The 21,338-nt window shown below is 46.7% G+C and overlaps 2 protein-coding genes across 8 annotated transcripts in view; both read left to right on the top strand.

Moving 5' to 3' along the window:
- The window catches only part of NPAS2 (neuronal PAS domain protein 2), a 178,084-nt gene extending 167,708 nt beyond the window's left edge, over positions 1–10,376 (top strand). For 5 of the 6 annotated variants that reach the window (XM_063617618.1, XM_055243626.2, XM_055243624.2 and 2 more), the window contains 5 exons: positions 2,405–2,602; positions 4,325–4,515; positions 4,849–4,941; positions 7,666–7,846; positions 9,721–10,376. In XM_063617618.1, coding sequence (XP_063473688.1) covers positions 2,405–2,602; positions 4,325–4,515; positions 4,849–4,941; positions 7,666–7,846; positions 9,721–9,903 — 846 coding nt within the window. In that variant the 3' untranslated portion in view covers positions 9,904–10,376. The remainder of the gene's footprint in view (positions 1–2,404; positions 2,603–4,324; positions 4,516–4,848; positions 4,942–7,665; positions 7,847–9,720) is intronic. The other variant, XM_055243625.2, reaches the window with a different exon arrangement.
- Positions 10,377–16,646: 6,270 nt separating this feature from the next.
- Positions 16,647–20,879, top strand: RPL31 (ribosomal protein L31). 2 transcript variants are annotated; one of them, XM_055243628.2, is made up of 5 exons: positions 16,647–16,763; positions 17,143–17,249; positions 18,603–18,728; positions 20,414–20,526; positions 20,818–20,879. In XM_055243628.2, exons 2-5 carry the CDS (start codon positions 17,143–17,145, stop codon positions 20,847–20,849), a joined length of 378 nt encoding a protein of 125 aa, XP_055099603.1. In that variant the 5' UTR covers positions 16,647–16,763; the 3' UTR covers positions 20,850–20,879. The 2 variants fall into 2 exon arrangements, with proteins under 2 accessions (XP_055099603.1, XP_063473707.1); XM_063617637.1 differs by having other exon boundaries at positions 16,752–16,834.
- The last annotated feature ends 459 nt before the right edge of the window (positions 20,880–21,338 follow it).

The raw sequence follows: 21,338 nt of genomic DNA, 5'->3' as shown, positions 1-21,338 counted from the left end.
TCTGACATTCATTCAGTAATTACTATGTCTCAGGTCATTTATATGCATTAACTTCATTTAGTCCTTAATAAGATATATGCTCTTAATGTCACTATTTTTTTTAATGTCACTATTTTTTACTAATGAGGAAACTAAGGCTTTGGAAAGTTATTAAAGTTGCCCAAGGCCATACTGCTAGTAAATGGTAGGGTGGGAATTTGAGCTAAGGGAGGTCTGCTTTAAGGTAAATTATACTGCCGCTCATCGATAAAGGTTGGATTTATTCGAACTCTAATCAAAAGATAAATTGTGTCCTACCAGAAAAACGCATGGAAATTGGTTTTGACTACTAGGTTTTTGCTGAAGTGATGAAGTATAGGTTGCCGTATGTGCTATAAATGAGCCGTATTTTAATAGGGAGCTGGGATTGCATAAAACATGAATCCTCAAAATGTGTAAAATGATGGATACCCAGAAAATTCTTCTTAATTTCTAAAGTGACAAGGAGTCCTCATTTCAAAACTGCAGACTTCTCTGTGGTGGGTGGGGCATGAGAGGAGTTTGGGGAGGTCCCGTGGGATGGTAGAAAGATCAGAACCCAGCCCCAGCTCAGCCACCTGCCCATCTCAGGCCTCTGGTAAGTGGCTCGACCCCACCCATGAAGCAGACGCTTGGCGAACTGATCCATGAGTCTCCCCAGGGCGCCTGCATGGTGGGATCCTCACCTGCCTCTCCAAACCTGTGCTGACACTCAGCAGATGTCAGCCTGTCGGTCCTGTACTGCTTATGAGGTGGGACTGCACTGAGTACAGGAATGGGGTGAAAAACGTCAGATGCTGGGAGCCAGAGAGCCTTCCCCCTAAAGAACTCCAAGCTAAGGGCCTGATGGACTGGAACAGTGCATGTTGAGAATCATGATAGACACAATGCCATCTGATGTTTTTAATACCCAAGAGGTACTTTTGTTTAAAAAGCCAGTTTCAGGTCTGTCATTAAATTATTATTAAAATTACAAAAGTTGTCTTCCTTAAAACTTTAGAGTCAAGTGACAGATTCTATTTTATTTATGAATCTACTAATTTGGTCTAAAAAGAGCAATGCTCTAACTAGATTTTTATTTATGTTCAATTAGTTGACAGGTTGATTGTGAATAATCAACATTATTTACCAAAGCTATTCATTTACACATTCAATTTATCTGCATCTTTCAAGCATTTTATGTACCTAACAAGGCAGACTTATAAAGCTAAGAAGTAAAATCTTTCTAAGCACCTAAACAACTGTTTAATTTATTTATTCATTTTTGAGACAGAGTCTCACCCTGTTGCCCAGGCTAGAGTGCAGTGGCACGACCTCGGCTCACTGCAACCTCTGCCTCCCAGGTTCAAGCGATTCCCCTGCCTCAGCCTCCTGAATATCTGGGATTACAGGCGTGCGCCACCACACCCGGCTAATTTTTGTATTTTTAGTAGAGACAGGGTTTCACCATATTGGTCAGACTGGTCTCAAGCTCCTGGCCTCAAGCGATCTGCCCGCCTTGGCCTCCCAAAGTGCTGTAATACAGGCATTAGCCACAGCGCCCAGCATAAACAACTGTTTTAAATCAAACACACCAAACTTATTTGAACTAAATCAGGATTCTCAAGAACACCTCAAATTCTCTTAAATCTTTCAAATTAAAACTACCAGGCTAATATACTGTGGCCTTTTAAATGTCTCTGAGACATCTTAGGTAACAAAACACAGAGATGCTCATGATGATTACAAAACTTGAACATAATTTTAAAGTGCATGGACTTGATGTTATGTGATCATATCCATGCTTATTGGCCTGCCTGGGAATGTGGTTCCTTAATTAATGAGAGATCTGCCGTCTCAGCTGAGAGCACTGGGTTGAAGATTCTCAACAGCAACGTGAGTACAGACACTAGTCACTGGTCAGAGATTCAAGGGCAAACATAGAGCCTGGTCTTACTGCAAGGGCAATGTGGCCACAGGTGAGCCATCCCTCTGCCCCTATATCATGATGCAATATTATCATTACTGCATCATGCATTCCACTCACCAGGTATTTCTCCCTTCTAGTAAGAAGCTGGTAAGCCAACCTAGATTCTAAACAAGTACATCACATTATTTAGAGAATATCTGGGTCTAAACAGCTTTCACATTGTTAGGCCTCAGTCACTTGCCTATAACCTTCATGAAGGCAGAGAGAGTGTCTCTCCAGCCCCTGGCTCTGTGGCCAGTGCCTTGCACTGAGCTTGGGGCATCACAGGTGCTCCATGTCCACCAGTGGAGTAAATGAACTATTTCTAGGCAGCTCAGAGCAAGAAAGTTCTTACTGGGCACAGGGAATGCAAAGGAGGTGCACACTGGTGAGGTACCCATGACCCCAACTTCACAGGCATTTCTGTTCTGCTTCCAGATGTTCCTGCAGCAGCCAGCTGTATCCCTGAGCTTCAGCAGCACCCAGCGACCTGAGGCCCAGCAGCAGCTACAGCAAAGGTCAGCTGCAGTGACTCAGCCCCAGCTCGGGGCGGGCCCCCAACTTCCAGGGCAGATCTCCTCTGCCCAGGTCACAAGCCAGCACCTGCTCAGAGAATCAAGTGTGATATCAACCCAGGTAAATGTGCTCCTTGCCACCTTCACTCCTTGCCTCTAGAGCAGACACCCTCTTGCAGTTTGGGACATACTTGATTCCCACAGCCTATGTGAACTGAGGCCTACTGCCCTGTTCCGTTATGGACTGGGGGTAGATTTGGGAGTGAGCCTTCTTTTCCTTCTTCTGTTAAAGTCACTTTGAAACCCCAAGTTGTATTGGCTTCCTTCTGTGTTTTATAAATGTCCACCTCAGTCCCTTGCTCTCGTGCTTAAATATAACACTCAGCTGAAATGTTCACCTTTGATGCTGACTTAGGGCTGGAGGCAGATATGGCCATCCCAGAGACCCACTGGCAGCTGAATGTCCCAACACTCAACGTCCACGGTCCCCGCCATCTACTCTGGTTTTAACCATCACCCACGTGAGCAACCACTGCTGTTCACTGTCCCTTGCCCCAGGTGCCCCCTGCTCCTCCAGGCCTCCCTGCTCCTCCAGGCCCCCTAGACTCTTTGCCAAACGCTTGTAGCCATTTCCACCTATTCCAAGCCACCAGTGACCTTGCAATTGGACAAAATCGCCAGCAGATAAATGGCACTCAAATTGAATGGAATTCAGAAGTCTGGAGCAGGGTTTCTGGAGGATAACAGATGGGAAGGCAGCCTTTCCTCCAGCCTCACATTCCCATGCCCTCGTGGCTTTGGTAAAGTCAGCTGAGCTCCTGAATTCACCAAGGCCCAGGGGAACAATGATGAGCAAGAGTTGTCCTGGGCCTCAAGGAGCTTGTAGTCCAGTAGAGAATCTGGGAACTTAGATAACCTGCAGTACAATACGGATAAGCACACATATGGAAGTGTTTAGGCCATCTTTCTTCAAATGTAAGGGTTTTGCTTGAAAATACAGCCTTTTGATGTAAAAGGTCATCAGAAAAATAGGTGAGAAGAGCTAAGAAAATTTTGGAAAAGAGAAAACTGAGGAAGGATTTATACTATCTGATACTGGAAAATTTTGTAAAAACTTTAAGAATGAGAGCACGGTGTTATAGGATGAATGGATAATCAGTGAAATAGACAACCCAAAGCAGGTGCAAGTCCACTTCCTCATTCATTTATTATTTCACTCAACTCACTGCGTGCCAGGCACTAAATTCTGAGCACTGAGGGAAAGCAGTGAACAAAAAAGAAAAGAAAAAAGAATCTCTGTTCCAAGTGAGGAGAGAGACGAACATGCAAAAATTATAGTATGTGCAATAGTACAGGAATGCTGGTGAGGGCCGGGAATGGGCTGGAGGTGTAGAGGTAGCCGGGTAAGGCCTCATGAAGAAGATAATATTTGAGTCAAGACCTGAGGGGGTGAAAGAATGAGCCATGTCAATGTCAGGGGAAGAGCATTCCACAGAGCAGTCAGCTCATGGAAAGGCCCTAGGGCAGGAGTAGGCCTGGTGAGTTGGAGAAGCAGCCAGGAGGGCCACGTGTCTGCAGTGGAATTTGAAGCAGAAAGTAGTTCAGTTCGAGGCACATTTGCTACTTGCCTGCCTGGAGTCCGGCATTGTCCTAGGCCCAAGGGATTCAAATACAATCCAGTGGGGAAGACAGTCACAAGATCAAAGTAATTCAGTAGTTGGGAGGTTCTGATTTAGAGGAAAGGCAAGGGTAGGTAGAAGGAGGAGACACTGGGAGGTTTCCTGGAGAGATGGCCCCAGGGTTGAGTCCAAGTCTTACCTTTCTCATTGAAATGATGCTCCAGGGTCCAAAGCCAGTGAGAAGCTCACAGCTAATGCAGAGCAGTGGCCGCTCTGGAAGCAGCCTAGTGTCCCCGTTCAGCAGCGCCACAGCTGTGCTCCCGCCAAGTCTGAATCTGACCACACCTGCTTCCACCTCCCAGGATGCCAGCCAGTGCCAGCCCAGCCCAGACTTCAGCCATGATCGGCAGCTCAGGTACGAGACTGCCCTTGTTTAAAGGATAACCCAGGCATCACTTTACCCCATTCATTTCAGCTCTACTTTCTGCTTTAGACGGAGGCAGAGTTCAGACAGATTCCAAAGTGTCCACAGTTGATCTCAGCTAAGGAAGCAGAGGACAGGGCTTGGGGTCCTGAGGTCCAGGGGAGGTTACCCACTGCGTCCATCATCCTCTGAGAATGAAGCCAGGAGAGTAGGGATTAGGGTCAACCATAAAGGGTCCAGCCAGGCTGAGCAAGTGCTGCCACGACCAGTGGGTCTGTGGTTCAGGTGCTGATCAGTTTCCTATTTCCCCACCTCTGCTTAAAGGCTGTTGCTGAGCCAGCCCATCCAGCCCATGATGCCCGGGTCCTGTGACGCAAGGCAGCCCTCGGAGGTCAGCAGGACGGGACGGCAAGTCAAGTACGTGGACCCTGGCGGGAGGCAGGAGGCAAGCGCTGGTGGAATGGTTCCAGGCCGGCCAGACTCACCTGCCTGGGGCAGCAGCACTCACATGAGCCTTGCGCTAAAAGCAGGGTCTGAGTGTGCCCACAGCTGTGAAGGGGACGCTGCTCAGCTTTTCTTCTACTGTGTCCCAATTAAGCAGAAAAAACTCAGCGCTCCATGCTTAGAGCAGCACTGAATGAAACAACTCACACCCCGCCATTTGCCATCATCTTCCGACTTCTTTATGCCTGTAAAGCCCTCTAAAAGCCCTCACCCCTGGAGACATCCCCCTTCCCAAGGACCCTCCCCCAGGCTCCAGCTGACGTGCCGCAGGCACATATGGTGCTCCGTGCTTCTGGCACTGTGCTCAGGCCCTTCTCTCCCAGACAAGCAGCCCCCTCTCTCCCTTCCCCAGCCTCCTCTCCACTAGCACCCGCAGGACCAGAAGCAGCTTTACTCAGCTACTTAATTACTAGGGACAACGGTTACTGGAGACACAGGGGGAATAGTTTAAAAGCTGCTGGAAAACAGTTTCTAGCCCTTGGGAATGAGGCAGAAATAGAGCTATCACACAGACATCTCCTTCATATTAACACTGGTTGACTTTGCGTCCAGAGCTAACCAGGACAGTGCTAGCCGATCAGGCCGGGGATGCCCTCATGTAGAGGCCTCGCAGGCACCCCCAGGCCCCTCTCCCTGGAAGTCCTTCTGTGCCCTCCTTCAGCCAAGACTGAGAGTAACAGCAGATGGTTACTGCCTTTCTGAGGGTCAGGGTCTGTATATTCGTTATTTCATTTTATCCCGATAAAAACCCTAGGGTGTAGGCACATGCTCATTTTTTGTTTGTTTGTTTTTTGTTTTTTTTTTTTAAACTGTGAAGAGGCTGGGCTTTAAAGGGGTTAGGTTACATTCTCGAAGGCCACACAGTGCAGATGGTGGGGCTGCAGGCCAGCTAACTCCAGGCCACAGGCCCCTTGGGCTCCCTGAATCTTCAAAGTCCACCTTGTTGGCCCTGTCTGGGGTCTCCCCATGCCTCAGGATAACTTTCTAGGCAGTCTCTGCCCCCGAGACTTTCTGGCCCTCCCTTTGGTCACAGGAGGGTAAGGAGGGACCTGCAGGTTGTGGGGAGCCGTCTGTAAAGTTCGTTCATGTCTATCATTAGGCGGGGGAAAGTGGGCTGGTTTTGCTTTCGGATTTTACCTGGTCTTCCTAAATGATCCAAATAAGTGGAAATAGGCTGGGCCCAGTGGCTCATGCCTGTGATCCCAACACTTTGGGAGGCCAAGGCGGGCGGATCACCTGAGGTCAGAAGTTCAAGACCAGTTTGGCCAACATGGTGAAACCCCATCTCTACTAAAAATACAAAAATTAGCCGGGTGTGGTGGCACAACGCCTGTAATCCCAGCTACTCAGGAGGCTGAAGCAGGAGAATCACTTGAACTTGAGTGCTCTGTTGGTGGGAATTGTCCAATGCTGCAGCCACTGTGTTAAATGTTGGCTCTGTGTCCCCACCAAAATCTTATGTTGAATTGTAATCCCTAGTGTTGGAGGTGTGGCCTGGTGGGAGGTGATTGATCACGGGTGGGGACTTCCCCCTTGCTGTTCTTGTGATAGAGTTCCCCCTAGATCTGTTTGTTTAAAAGTGTGTAGCCCCCGAGGTCAGGAGATCGAGACCACAGTGAAACCCCGTCTCTACTAAAAATACAAAAAATTAGCCGGGCGTGGTGGCGGGCGCCTGTAGTCCCAGCTACTCAGAGAGGCTGAGGCAGGAGAATGGCGTGAACCCGGGAGGCGGAGCTTGCAGTGAGCCGAGATTGCGCCACTGCACTCCAGCCTGGGTGACAGAGCGAGACTCCGTCTCAAAAAAAAAAAAAAAAAAAAAAAAAAAAAAGTGTGTAGCCCCTCCCCCTTGTTCTCTCTCTCCTCCCGGCCATGGGCCATGTGAAGTTACTTCCTGGTTTTTTGATAATCACCATCGTGATGAGTGTGAAGGGACATCTCATTTTGGTTTTGATCTGCTTTACCCTAATGGAATGGCTAGTGACGCTGAGCATGTTTTCATGTGTGTGTTGGCCATTTCTAGCTTCTCTTTGGAGAAATGTCAGCCCCAATGCCCATTGTTTGATTGGGTTGTGTGGGTTTCTTGTTGTGGAGTTGTAGGCATTCTTTATATATTCTGGTATCAGTCTCTTATTAGATATGTGATGTGCAAATATCTTCCCCCACTCCGTGGGCTGCCTTTTCCCTCTGTTGATAGTGTTGATAGCATCTTTTGATGCACAGAAGTTTCTTTTTTTTTTCCTTTGGGATGGAGTCTCAGTCTGTCGCCCAGGCTGGAGTGCAGTGGTGCGATCTCAGCTCACTACAATCTCCACCTCCCGGGTTCAAGCTATTCTCCTGCCTCAGCCTCCCAAGTAGCTGGGACTATAGGTGTCCAACATGACACCTGGCTAATTTTTATATTTTTAGTAGAGACGGGGGTTTCACCATATTGGCCAGGCTGATCTCAATCTCCTGACCTTGTGATCCACCCACCTCGGCCTCCCAAAGTGCTGGGATTACAGGCATGAGCCACCACTCCTGGCCAAAAGTTTCTTATGAAGTCCAACTTATTTGTTTTTTCTTTGTTGCTCGTGCTTTTGGTGTCATATCAATGCTGCTTTCTTAAAGGACCTGTTTTCTCCTTCCCACGTGAAACAGGTATGCACAGAGCCAGACCGTGTTTCAAAATCCAGATGCACACCCTGCCAACAGCAGCAGCGCCCCGATGCCCGTCCTGCTGATGGGGCAGGCGGTGCTCCACCCCAGCTTCCCCGCCTCCCAACCATCGCCCCTGCAGCCCGCACAGGCCCGGCAGCAGCCACCGCAGCACTACCTGCAGGTGGGTGCCACGGCCCAGGGGGCCCCCGTGCAGGCCTGGGAGCCGGGCCACACTCCGCACCCCAAGTCTCAAAGATATTTCATTCCCTTGCTTTCAAGGTTGTTCTATCCCTAGTATAGAAGTAAGCCCCAGCAAGATTCTTATTTGATTGTTTTTCATGCTTAAAGGTTATGAAGTCTAGGTCTACAGAGTACATGAAATTACGAGTCGGCTATTATGCCTTATGTGGTTATGCGCTGAAAAGGTTCCTTTTTTAAAAAGTAGTTTTTACTCAAGGATTTGCATCTTGATATGTTCACAGTTTTTAGAGCAAAAGTCAAAAAACATTGATGACTATGTTGGACTTTTCAGTGTGTTTATAAAGTCCTATATAAACATAAAGTCAAATCACATTTAGTTAAAGATCCATTAACCTGCCTTCATAAATACAGTGATGTGTGAAATTGGGCTTGCCAGGAAAATTTGGAGCTTATTTACATGTGGTCACTACTTCGAAGGCAAAAATTACTTCAAGCAAGTGCCAAGTATGCCAAAAGCAGGGAAGGTGAGAGCCACTGGTCCACAGGTTCACGTGGGAGCCACACGTCTGTGTCTGCCAAGCTCCAGAAGGGCCTGGCTTTCCCTCGCCCATGTGCAGGGTGCCCCTCTTCACCCTAGCCCTTCCCTGCCCTGGGGGGCTTCCTCCCTGGCCTGCAGCCCCACCTGCACCTGCAAAGCCATGGAGAATGAGCAGTAGCTGAGACCTCTTGAGTACTGTAGATAGTGATGAAGATAGCTGTCCTTGAAGTTCTAGAATGTAATTTAATTCCAATGCTGCTAAGCCATCTGTGCTATAATTTTCAGATCTCCCTGACCTCACGCATAGTGGGAGTCAACTCAGACTTTGGCTTTGCAGATCTTGTCAGTTCTCGAGACCCAGAAGTGATTTTGGATGGGAAATGAGCAACAGACAAGTTTGCACGCACCTGTTGCATACAACATGCAGGTTATGAATACAGAGAGCTCTTCGGCCCACTCATTGCCCTTAGGGGCATGGGGTGGGGTGCAGAGAGGTGGGTTAGCACAGAATGCAGTCAGGCTCAGATTTGGGAACAGTGGGAGTGCTGTGGTGGGGAAGCCTTTATGGAGGAAGGGACTTGAGAAGAGGGAGGGCTCAGAAGGCAGCCACTGCAGAGTCTGATGTCCAGGAAATGCCCGAAGTGTGGGTGAGGGTGAAGATAAAGGGACAGTGTTCCAGCCAGACAGCCTGAACAAAAGTTCAGGGCAGCTGTGCCTGGGCAGCTTTGAGAGCAGGGGAGTGCTGGGTTACTTGCAAGAGGAGATTTCATGGAAGGGAATAGTGGGTGACAAGACTGAAGTTTCCGAAGTCAGGCTTTGGCCAGTCAAAGCTTCTAAACTTCCAATCAAGATGCTCCTAGTAGGTGCTGGTGAATCTGGAGGTAGCTACAGGATCAGGGACCAGCAGTGAAAAGTGTGCAAACTGTATGTGTGTTTGGATTCTGCCCCGTCAACTACCTGCATGTGGCCTCAGGTTCCATCATCCAAAAACATTCTGGCTACATGTAGATCATGTGCACGTGTTTACGAAACCATTCCCCATAGCCATATAGCCACAGGCCTAGGCCGATTGGGCCAGAAGGTGCCCCCACTATTGGCAGAGAACTTAGCTTCAGAATTCACCCTAAGGTTCCTTTAGTCCCCATCCCCACCACACCCCCAGGTCTTGCCAGAGCCACCTCTCCCCACATGACTCCCCAAGAAAGACAGCCCTGTAGTCTAACTCAGCCTTCAGCATGCCCCGCACTGCCCTGTAAGACAGTTGAGGAGCGGACATCAGAACCACTGCTGAAGCCCTTTGTTCTTTTTTTTTCTAGGTACAGGCACCAACCTCTTTGCACAGTGAGCAGCAGGACTCGCTACTTCTCTCCACCTACTCACAACAGCCAGGGACCCTGGGCTACCCCCAACCACTCCCAGCACAGCCCCAGCCCCTACGTCCTCCCCGAAGGGTCAGCAGTCTGTCTGAGTCGTCAGGCCTCCAGCAGCCGCCCCGATAGTGCCCCGGCACTGAAGTCGGGACACAATCAGCTTTAACCAATGGATGAGGGGGGTGGCCACAGGAGATGGGGAGAGGAGTCTGAACTAAACCCCTGGCTTTTGTGCACACTGCATACGTTTCAGAACTCCTGGATGGTAACCATCTCTGGAGTGCAGCGCTTGCTGCAGTGGAAATGATCAGGAATATTGACCGCGTTTCTCTTGCCTCCGAGGTTCTTGGGCACACTCTATAGCCATACTGGACAGGAACCAGGTGCCCCGTGTAGGCATCGTTGGTCGGTTTACCGTCAGAGATGGCGCATCTCGCTGCATCCCCCGAGAGTACACCGGTTGCTCTAGCCACCTGTGGCCCGCCCATCTGCGCTAGCTGGCCTTCACGCTCTTGATGGTCTTTCCTTTTTATTGGAGAAGGACTGGGTCAGAGATCTGTTGGAGAGAGGGAATAAAGAGATTATTTTTCATTATTTTTAAATGGTTGTTTTTGTTTTAATTTGCACAGCTGCACAGAGGAAATAACTTAGGCACTTTCTGTTTTTTTAAAAAAATAATAAGGTCTCATGGCTTCATTCAGAGACCACAGTAACAACAGCCCACCAATCAGAGAAGCTGGTTGTTATTAACCAAGCTACAGATTCACACTTTCTGGCCTAAACCCTAATGGGATGAGGCCTTTCACCCCATGCCATGCTGGTGGTGATTTTTTAGCCCCTAAATAAAACACTGGACTATTTCCTATTTACTTCATTGATTGCAACTACAAAGGTGGACTCAAAGCAAAGCACAATCATGCCAGCCAACATTCCAGAATTCTGCTGAGAACTCCAAGTCTGTGAGGGGAGAGGTTTCACAAGCCCGACAGGCCTGGGGGACTGCAGTCCCCAAGGAGACCCTGCCGCGTGCTGGCCCTTTGAGTGAGAATGCTGCATCTTTCTACATATCTTCATGAGAATACTGAGAATTGGATTTTCCTTTTCAAAATGCACTTTGCTTTTTTTGTATGTTTTGTTATGTTGAGATGTTTCTAAAGAAAAGATTTTATGTAATTATAAGATGAAGCGTAGTGAATTGTACAGCCGTTGTAATAATGACCTATTTCTATATAAAATAAAATTGTATGGCTTATGTGTAAATTATTTTGTATCTGAGATACCAGTTCCTTTCCCAAATATAAAAGTATAAAAGTTTTCTTGTGTTTTTCTGTGAGTGAAAATTTTGTAATAAATTAACAAATTTGTACAATTTCCTCTGTCCCTTGTTATACGTCCCTGCATACATCTTTTCACCAGTAATTCTTTTTTTCTAATTTCAAGATGTTTCAAGGATAATCAAAGATACAGAAAAGATGAAAGCAAGCCATCAGCTTTTTGAGCTGCAATATGTGCATCGGCCTATCAGGTTCTGATCTTTGTATTAAAGTTTGCGTCCAAAAAACAATGGTTTACTGAAGAAGTGACAGCAAAACAAAACAGAAAAAGTTTCTGGAAACATCTCAATTTTTTTTTTTTTTTTTTTTTTTGAGACAGAGTCTCTCTCTCTCTTGCCCAGCCTGGAGCGCAGTGGCACAATCTCGGCTCAATGTAACCTCTGCCTCCTGGTTCAAGTGATTCTCCTGCTTCAGCCTCCCGAGTAACTGGGATTACAGGCACCCACCACCATACCCCACTAATTTTTGTGTTTTTAGTAGAGACGGGGTTTTGCCCTATTGGCCAGGGTGGTCTCAAACTCCTGACGTCAAGTGATCAGCCCACCTCGGCCTACCAAAGTGCTAGGATTACAGGTGTGAGCCACCACGCCCGGCCAACATCTCAATCTTGACACAGGCAAAATCCATGGAGGTGACCAAAACATTCTCCACCAAAGCATTTATAGCCCATCATTAAACTCACTCAGGCTGGAACTGCATGGGGTTTCGCCACCAACACTTAGATATCAGTGATGTGGGCAGCGTATGTGTGTCTCCATATAGGATGTGTGCACATATGCCATCTTGGTGGGGGCATAGCTGCAGCATCTAGAAGATTTCTGCCAACTACAGACAGCCACCCCATCATGAGGCTTCATGGGGCTGAAGGAGGGTACCCTGGAGTACTGTGGTTGAGAACCACTGCGATGGCAATGCCCTTTCCAAAAGCATTGGCCCAAGAGAGCAAAGTTCCTTTCCCTGCTGCATTGTTATGGCTCTCTGCTCCTACTCCTCCCATGTAGAATGGGGATGGCTCTTCCCAGGTCTATGACTAGGATCAGTTTTGGATGGCATGAGAGGGTGCCGTATAAATACATCCAAAAAGTTTTATTACACAATTATTCTATTCCTGAGAAAAAGGTAAGTGAAAATATTTTGCACGTACTGGAACACTTACACTTTAAAGGAACCAGAAATGAACCCCCTTCTTAAAAATGCTGTGTGAAACTGGATTAACTATTTTTAAATGTTTTATAAATTCAAAGTTTTCTAGATCTGATTTGCCTGTAATAGAACTGTAATTTAATTTGCTGTCAGCATTTTTTTTAAGCAGAACAAGATTTTTAATGGACAGCATATTTATCGTCCTAGGATTTTCTAGCTGGAAGTCATTAAAAAAGGGCAGAGTGTGCCTTGCTACTAATTTGATTTAGCTTTGCTTAAATCTTACACTTGTTCAGAATTTGGATAAACTCGGAAAACTCATTGTGTAATATTTCTTTAAACCCACATGCATCATGGGAAGTTTAATCCCTAAACTGCTATTCATTAAAGTTTGCTCATTAAAAGGCTATTTTGCAACCCTGTCCTATTTCCAGAAAAACCATGACCTTTCTATTTGTAAAACTATAAAGGCTTGGCTCATGTGAAATGACTGAAACGTGAACTCAAGTACACTAAGTTTATGATCTTTTCAACTAACTCAGTTTACTGTCTCTAATTCAACTAAAATTCATTACATTAATTTTAAAATGTTGTTTGTGCATGCAACATGGGGAACCAGCCAACTGTTCTAAGCCATGACATTTTACACTCTTGTCTAAATTATCTGGTAAAATTTGTTTTGGTACAAGACTGCTTTGGTTTCTCTCTTTACTTCGTGTAGGCAGAGCCTGAAGGTCTCCAAGTCTGCCATTAATGTCCCAGATAAATAAATAATTTGGATCCTCTAGAGATACCTGTTAGCAGCTTTTTGGGCAGACATGCATTAATTTCACACTATGCATACAAACAGCTTTATTTTTCTGGAGAAAAAAGCTCACTGGAAACACAAAAAAGAAAACAACTCTTATAGGATTTTTGCCTAACCACACTTAGGCACATCTATGATATTGATTCCTTTTTAAATTACAATTATCTTTTTTATATTTCATGTTTTAATTTAAGGATGAAGTCAGGAACTCATGGCCTTTTATGAACTCAACTTTTCTAATTGACCATTGTTATTTATTTCATGCTCAAATTGGTACAACCTGGCCAGTGAGAGCCAGCTCCTGTGTTTGGCTCTTTTCTCTTTTTAGCATTGCCCATCAGAAATCAGACTCCAGATTTCCTTCTGGGAACAACACAATCAAGGCCCATACTGATTTATTTATTTATTTTATTTTTCCTATCTCAAAGCATGCAGGCAACTACCCTCCAAGGAGTCCTGATTCCTTTTAGTTAAAAAAAAAAAAAAAAAAAAAAAAGTAGAAATTAAAATCTGGACGCCTAGAGTAAGACTAAGAGCTGGTATTGGGTCAAGCGCTGCCTCTGTTGCTGTTATTGGGTCATCCTGTTGTGATGGAGCTGAAAACATTTCCAGTCATGAAATCACATTGATTTCTGCAATGTAATATATATTATACTGTAGTCTATTTTTCTAATGTGATTTTGTTCAGCACTTTCTCCTAAATTGACATTCCATCTGAAGTCAGTTATGAACTGTTGATTTTAATTTCAAATACTTCTTGTGCCGTTCCTCTCCTTTCTGTCACATTAGTTGCTGCCTCATTTGGGCCCCATTTAGGCTGGGTCACAGAAACAGCCTCCACATTGACCTCCCAGGCCCCGTCTACCCACACTACCTCTTTAGCACCGCTTCACCACCACGCCTCTTTCCTTTTAAATCCCATCTTTGGTGGCGCTTCTTGGGAAGTCCCATTGGACCTTCCTGGAGCTCAGTCCAGCATGAAACTGCCAAGGAGGACTCCCTTAGCCCCTTAGGTTTGTCGCCCCTAAAGCTGGAATGCAACCTGTCTACTTTCTTGCTGCCCCCACAGGGAAACATTCAGATCTTGTTTCATTTTAAGGATTCTCTGCTCATCAGTAAAAGTAAAAAGACGTGAGTAATTAGCCCAGCTAACAAACACCAGAGAGTTACAAAGTTCTCATTATATGGTTCTGGTCTCTTCCAGGCCCAGTAGTCACTGGCCTGGTCCCGGGGGCTTGGGAGGGAAAGAGAAGCTGGAAGAGTCTGCAGAGCCCCAGGCAGGCAAATGATTTTCAGTCCTCAAACCTACCAGTCTTTATTATATGTCTGTTCAACCTTTATGTAAGACAGGAGAGTTGACATCTTAGGGGGATGTTTTGTAGATTCCCACTGGAGGGGTCTATTTATTTCAACAAGTGGTAGGATCTACTCACATTTCGTCAGTTATACGGAAACTTGAGTCAGCTGGCACCAGACTTCTGTTATTACAGTAACACTTTTATTACCTCTAATGGATGGTACCCTAGAAAGCTGTCCCTTAATCCCTCTCTAGGTGCTGGGAGCCAGATAGAAGGGGCAAGATCCCATCTTCAGAGAGTGATTGCAGGGAGTCACTTTTATTACCTCTAATGGATGGTACCCTAGAAAGCTGTCCCTTAATCCCTCTCTAGGTGCTGGGAGCCAGATAGAAGGGGCAAGATCCCATCTTCAGAGAGTGATTGCAGGGAGTATGGATCAGAACAATGATCCCAAAAGGGCCATGGGGTATGAAAGGCCTGAGGCAGGTTTTAGGGTGCCTGAGCAAGAGGAAGAGGAGGCGGAAAGGAGATGAGAGCAAGCATCATTTCGTTGAAACAAACTGTGCCAGCCCCTCTTCTTGTTAACAGAACCCCACTTCTGTGCATTAAAAGCAATGTGTCTAGCCTGTAATCCTAGCACTTTGGGAGGCCGAGGCGGGCGGATCACGAGGTCAGGAGATCAAGACCATCCTGGCTAACAAGGTGAAACCCTGTCTCTACTAAAAATACAAAAAATTAGCCGGGTGTGGTGGCGGGTGCCTGTAGTCCCAGCTACTCAGGAGGCTGAGGCAGAAGAATGGCGTGAACTCGGCAGGCAGAGCTTGCAGTGAGCCGAGATCACGCCACTGCACTCCAGCCTGGGCGACAGAGCAAGACTCCGTCTCAAAAAAAAAAAAAAAAACCAAAACAACAACAACAACAACAGCAATGCATTTAGCCCAGGCCACAAAATACACAACCCATCATTAGGCCAAGGTAATCATGACAATCCCATTTGCTTTTGGCAGGCATGTGCTCTCCCAGCCTAACTGAAATGGAGTCCCTAGTTCTAGCCAATGACAGGCAGAAAACTACTGGAGATTTCCGGAAAGGCCTTTGGAGTCTGATAAGAGACATAGGGGGAGGCTTGCTTGTCCACCACCATCTCTTGCCTTTGAGGACTGCTGGGATACCTATAAGTGCAACATCTACCCTGATACAGGATGCAACGGTTCCTCATGAGATCAGAGTCCCTGTTCCAGGCCTGAAATTGCCTACCTCCAGTAGTCTGCGAGGTCTTGAAACATGTCCATTGCTGAAAACCCTGTTAGTAGGTTAGGGGTGACTTGGTCCGGGCATTTTCCCATTCACCAAAGTGCCAGGCATTAAGTGGGCCCTTTCAACTTGGAACATCAAGCTCTTTCGTTCTGGGAAATTTCCTTAAATTCAAGGTACCATCATCATGAAATTTCAAAACTTTAAAGAGAAGATCCTAAAATCTTTCAGAGAGAACAAAATGACACATCACTTCTCAACCACACTGAAAAATTGAAGACAATGAAGCCTGCCTCCAAAATGCTGGGGAGAAATTCTTTTCAATCTAGAATTCCATACCAAGCCAGAATTTAAATTTGAGGGTTGAATAAATACTCAGATATTTGAGGGCTCGTGTACTCATCTTAAGAAACCACTAAAAATGGTGTGCTCCTGTGAAAGAAGGGAGTTCGACAAGAAAAAAGGAAGACATGAGTCCATAGATCCAACTGACTGTCTCCGAATCTCTAGACTGGTGACACGCAGTTCCCAGTTCTCTGGGGACCTCCTCAGATCTCCCTGTCGTGTCATCTCACATCTGTCATCTCTCGGGTCATATCCAACCCACTCGGCCACCCACGCACCGGGACGACGCGACAGGCCTGTGGCTCCACCGCCCAGGCCAGCAACGACTGGCAATCCTGGGCTGGCCCTGCTCGACGCAAGCACCTCCAGCGCCGGGTTGCGTCTTAGTGACCCTGGGACCGCCAGCCAGGCACCGCGCCCGACGCAGGCTCAGTCAGTGTTGGTCGGATGCATGAATGAATGGGAAAAACAAACGAAAGTCTGTCTCCCTGGCCCTGCCCCCATACATCTGTTGGCCTGGGTCTTGGTTTTATCCGAAGACTTAGAGAAGGGACGCAAGTTCCTTCGCGGAGCCAGACGGAATACGTCGAGAAGCGACACCTCAAGCTCGCGGCCCAAAAGCGCGGCGCCGCCACGACGCCCGCTAGCCGGCCCCACTTCGGCGCGCGCCGCTTACGTCACAGCATCGTCTCTCCCCTTCCCTAGCCACACCCCCTTGCCTGGCGACCCGGAAGTTGTACTTGCAACTGCGGCTTTCCTTCTCCCACAATCCTTCGCGCTCTTCCTTTCCAACTTGGACCCGGTAGAGTGAGTATGGGTGGCGGAGTCTGGGCTCCTGGAATCCAGCCCCATCCTCCTTGGGGGATTGTGCTAACTGGGTCCGCAAAATCTCTCCTGAGCCAGCCCGGGGCTCCGGTTGTGGGGAGATGGGAATACACCCTGCGTTTAAAGGCTCTCGAAGCCTGAGGAGGAAAGTGACCAGGTTTAGGGGAGCCGGAGCGGCAGGGGTTTCCGGGTCGGAGGCATCTGAGGGGCGCGGGTGCATGGGCCACTGGGTGACCGACTTAGCCTGGCCAGACTCTCAGCACCTGGAAGCGCCCCGAGAGTGACAGCGTGAGGCTGGGAGGGAGGACTTCGCTTGAGCTTGTTAAACTCTGCTCTGAGCCTTCTTGTCGCCTGCATTTAGATGGCTCCCGCAAAGAAGGGTGGCGAGAAGAAAAAGGGCCGTTCTGCCATCAACGAAGTGGTAACCCGAGAATACACCATCAACATTCACAAGCGCATCCATGGAGTGTGAGTATCCCTGTAGCCGCCCTGGGTCTCGAACTCAAGCGTCTGGTTGTCACTGAGAGATGTGCCGAATCATCTCCATCCCAATCTTTTCCTCTTGTGGCCTTCCCGGTTTCATTCATTGGCAATTTAACAAATCCTGTGGGCTCTATCCTCCGAATACATTCACAGTCTGACCAGCTGCATTGGTCTTTCTGACCGCCCCCATTCTTGCTTAGCTGAATGCTGACAGTAGCAGCTCCCTGCTCCTGTTAACTTCCCTACCCAAACATGCGTGGTCTATTCTCGGATCCTCCATTGGCCTTCTATCTTAGGTTAGAAATCAAGAGTTCTTGCCATGATCCCACATTGACTGACCCGCTTAATCATACCGGGCATGCTTCTGTTTCAAAGTAGCTGCTTTGTTGAATTTTTACTCTTTTTCTTTCCCTATGCCTGAATGTTTTTTTCACAAATAAATGCTTCGTTGCCTTCAGACCTTGAGTCCAGTATCACCCTGGCCATCTGTTTTGTTTGTTTTGAGACGGAGTCTTGCTCTGTCCCCAGTCTCAAGTGCAGTGGTGCGATCTGCAACCTCCACCTCTGTGTCTTATCCTCCCCAGTAATTGGGATTACAGGAGCCCGCCACCACACCTGGCCCACCTTGGCCGTCTTATAGAAACTTGCAGTCCCCTTCCCTAATGCTTTCTCTTTTATTTTCCCTGGTTTGTCTTTCTCTGTAGTACTAGATACCATCTGATGTACTCAATAGGTGCTTATATAAGCTGTGTGAAGAACAAGGGATTGCCAGCTGCTGTTATTTCTAGTACCCTTTATTTCTGGATGTTTAAGTATTTAAGTGAAGTGAGCTTGCTCGATGGGTTCATAGAGTTAACTATTGCCCTCATCATACTTAAGAAGCAACCTGCCTGCACATTTCAGGCCCCTGCTCTTTAAGCATAGAGGAAGTCAATAGCATTGAATGATCTGTTCCAAAAACATGTCCTGTCTTAAGACATGACATTTAATCAAATTTAATATTTTGATTGAGGACTTCAGAAAGTGGATTATGCATCTTCTTGTCCAAGGTATTATGCTATTTGCTGGGCATTGCACACTGGTGGGAAAAAAGGATTGTTACTGCCTAGTGTAAGGTTTGGTTTAGGCTGGTTTTAGGAGGACATACCATCTACAGTAAGTCTTCACTGAGCTTTAAGCACACAGGCCTACTGTATGCTATAAAAACTTGGTTTTTGTTATATAGAACATTGCTTAAAGTCAGTTTCCAGGAGCCTATCGATGACATTGAGGATTTCTTACATGTACCTAATTTAATTTTGTGCTCCTTTAATTTGTTCACTTATGTTTGAATCGTAGGGGCTTCAAGAAGCGTGCCCCTCGGGCACTCAAAGAGATTCGGAAATTTGCCATGAAGGAGATGGGAACTCCAGATGTGCGCATCGACACCAGGCTCAACAAAGCTGTCTGGGCCAAAGGAATAAGGTGCTAAAGTTATCTGTATTCGAAGGTGAACTTTTGCAATGACACCAGCTTCACTTACCTTGCAAGAGCCCATATCAGTTCAGTAATTTGGTTAATGCATGTGGAAGTATAAAAAAAACTACTGTGACCATAACTTAGGGTGGGTAGTATCTGCAGGGAAGCCCCTTAATTTAGTGTGTTACGAACTGAGACCCAAGTGAAGGAGCCAGCAGTGTAGGGTGGGAAAGAGCATTGCACAGAGAGGAAGATTGGCAGGATCTGGGAGCAGGGTGGTGAGCGCAGGTAGGGTGGAATAAATGACTGCGAGCCCAGTGCAGGAGGAGGGAGGGGTGAGGGCTGACTGTGTAGGGTAGCTCTAGACAGCATGGCAAGTCCACCATGAGAGAACTGGTTCTTGGCCTGGGGCAGTTTTTCCTGTCCTTCCTGGGGTTGTGGGGAGTCGGGGGGCAGTGTGTTGTCACTACTGAGGAATACTGTGGGCCAGGGACTACTAAACACCCTACAATTCATGGGGCTGCTCCCTCAACAAAGAATTGCCTAGCCCAGATGTTAGTGCTGATGTTGGGGGACCCTGCTCTAAAGTGGAACCAGAAAGCAGGGGAGGCTTGTGCTGTAAAGGACGTCATGAGGTGCCAGAAGAGAAGTGGAGTGAGGGGCAGCTAGAGGAATGATGACAGTGTGGACTAGTTGTTTCTGGAAACGGGTTGGGGGAGGACTGTCTGCATCTGTGCGGTATTTAAACCTTAGGATTAAGTGAGATGAACAAGGCAGGGACCTGAGACCTAGCTCTTCTGTGGGTGGACATTTAAGGGTGCAGCAGGAGAGGTATTCTCCGATGCCTTCCTTGGGGTAAGAGGAATGGGATTACAGGAGCCAAGAGAAGTCCTGAGTTTATAGGAATCCGGGGCCTAGAACAATACCCGGCACATCCTAAGATCGATAGAGGAAAGACAATCAGCTGTGATGGTATAGAGAGGGTAAGACAGGACAAGGGGATTGCATGTGGAAGATAGAGAAACAGAGTATGTGCCTGTGGCAGAGTTTTTAACAGTGTTTTTTGTTTTGAGATGGAGTTAATGTTGCCCAGGCTGGAGTGCAATGGCGTAGTCTTGTGGCTCACTGCAACCTCCACCTCCCGGGTTCAAGCTATTTTCCTGCCTCAGCCTCCCAAGTAGCCGGGATTATAGGCAGCCGCCACCACGCCTGGCTCTTACTTTTTGTATTTTTAGTAGAGATGGGGTTTTACCATGTTGGCCAGGGTGGTCTCGAACTCTTGACCTCAGATGATGCGCCCACCTCAGCCTCCCAAAGTGCTGGGGTTACAGGGGTGAACCACCACTCCCGGTCGTTTCTTCACATTTTAATGTAACAGAAAAATCACATAACAAGTTTCTGGTGATAGATAAAAGACTAACACATTTGGACCCAGATATCTGGTTAGGATTAACTGGTTGGATATCAGTGGTGGCTACCTTAACATATCTTCAAACAGGCATTCCTCCTGTGCATTTAATGTTCACCCGGGGGTTATGTTTCATTTTCCAGGGAACTGATAAGTTCTAGGTTGGTCAGAGTAGAGCAAAGGACAGCATTAGAAGCAGGGATATGAGATATGTGAATATAGCTAGTGGCTGCTTGGTTGAAAGGAGGCATTGACTTTAGCAACACAATTATGTTTTTATTAGGAATGTCCCATACCGAATCCGTGTGCGGCTGTCCAGAAAACGTAATGAGGATGAAGATTCACCAAATAAGCTATATACTTTGGTTACCTATGTACCTGTCACCACTTTCAAAAGTAAGTTCTCCATCCCATAAAGCCATTTAAATTCATTAGAATAATGTCCTTACCTCTGTTAAAATGTGAGTTCATCTGTTAAGCTAGGGGTGACACACATCATTGTACCCTTTTTAAATTGTGTGTTGGTGTGGGAAGATGCTAACGAATGTAAAACTGGTCCATATCTGGGATGTAAAAAGGTTGTGGAAAATAGAATGTTACATGCCCAGACCCATCTACAAAAGGTTTTTAGAGTTGAAATAAGAAAGGTGATGTGGGTGTGGAAATTGACTGTCATTTCTTTTACAGATTTACAGACAGTCAATGTGGATGAGAACTAATCGCTGATCGTCAGATACATCAAATAAAGTTATAAAATTGCCTTCATGTTTTGGTTCTTTTTAGTTGCAACATAATATACTTGTATATCCTACTTATGGTATCATTTGAAGAGCTTTTCTCAAATTGATGGCCTGTGCTGCCTTCTCCCCATCCCCTGGGGTTGAATTTGTGGACAGGGTCTAGACAGGTTTTTAAAGGTGATTTCAAACTGCACCCTAATTTTAGAACCACTGTTTTGGGTAATTGGGATACTGAAGGCATATTGTTAATGATCCTACTTGTGTGTTTTGTTAATTCTAAGATAAGCATTCTTCCAGAAACCAGGATATAGAATCCAGTTGCCAACTTTAAAATGATGTACTATCATCTATCTACAGCATCTAAAATTTAATGAAATTAATATGCCAGTAGGTCTTTTAACTGCCTACATCTATATTGAGTATAGTTGTCTTCTAAAATAATTGGTTTTTGGTGAGATAACCAGATTC

This window comes from Symphalangus syndactylus, chromosome 14 (genome assembly GCF_028878055.3).
Source record: "Symphalangus syndactylus isolate Jambi chromosome 14, NHGRI_mSymSyn1-v2.1_pri, whole genome shotgun sequence".
Taxonomy (NCBI): domain Eukaryota; kingdom Metazoa; phylum Chordata; class Mammalia; order Primates; family Hylobatidae; genus Symphalangus; species Symphalangus syndactylus.
This window is presented reverse-complemented; position numbering and strand designations above follow the sequence as displayed.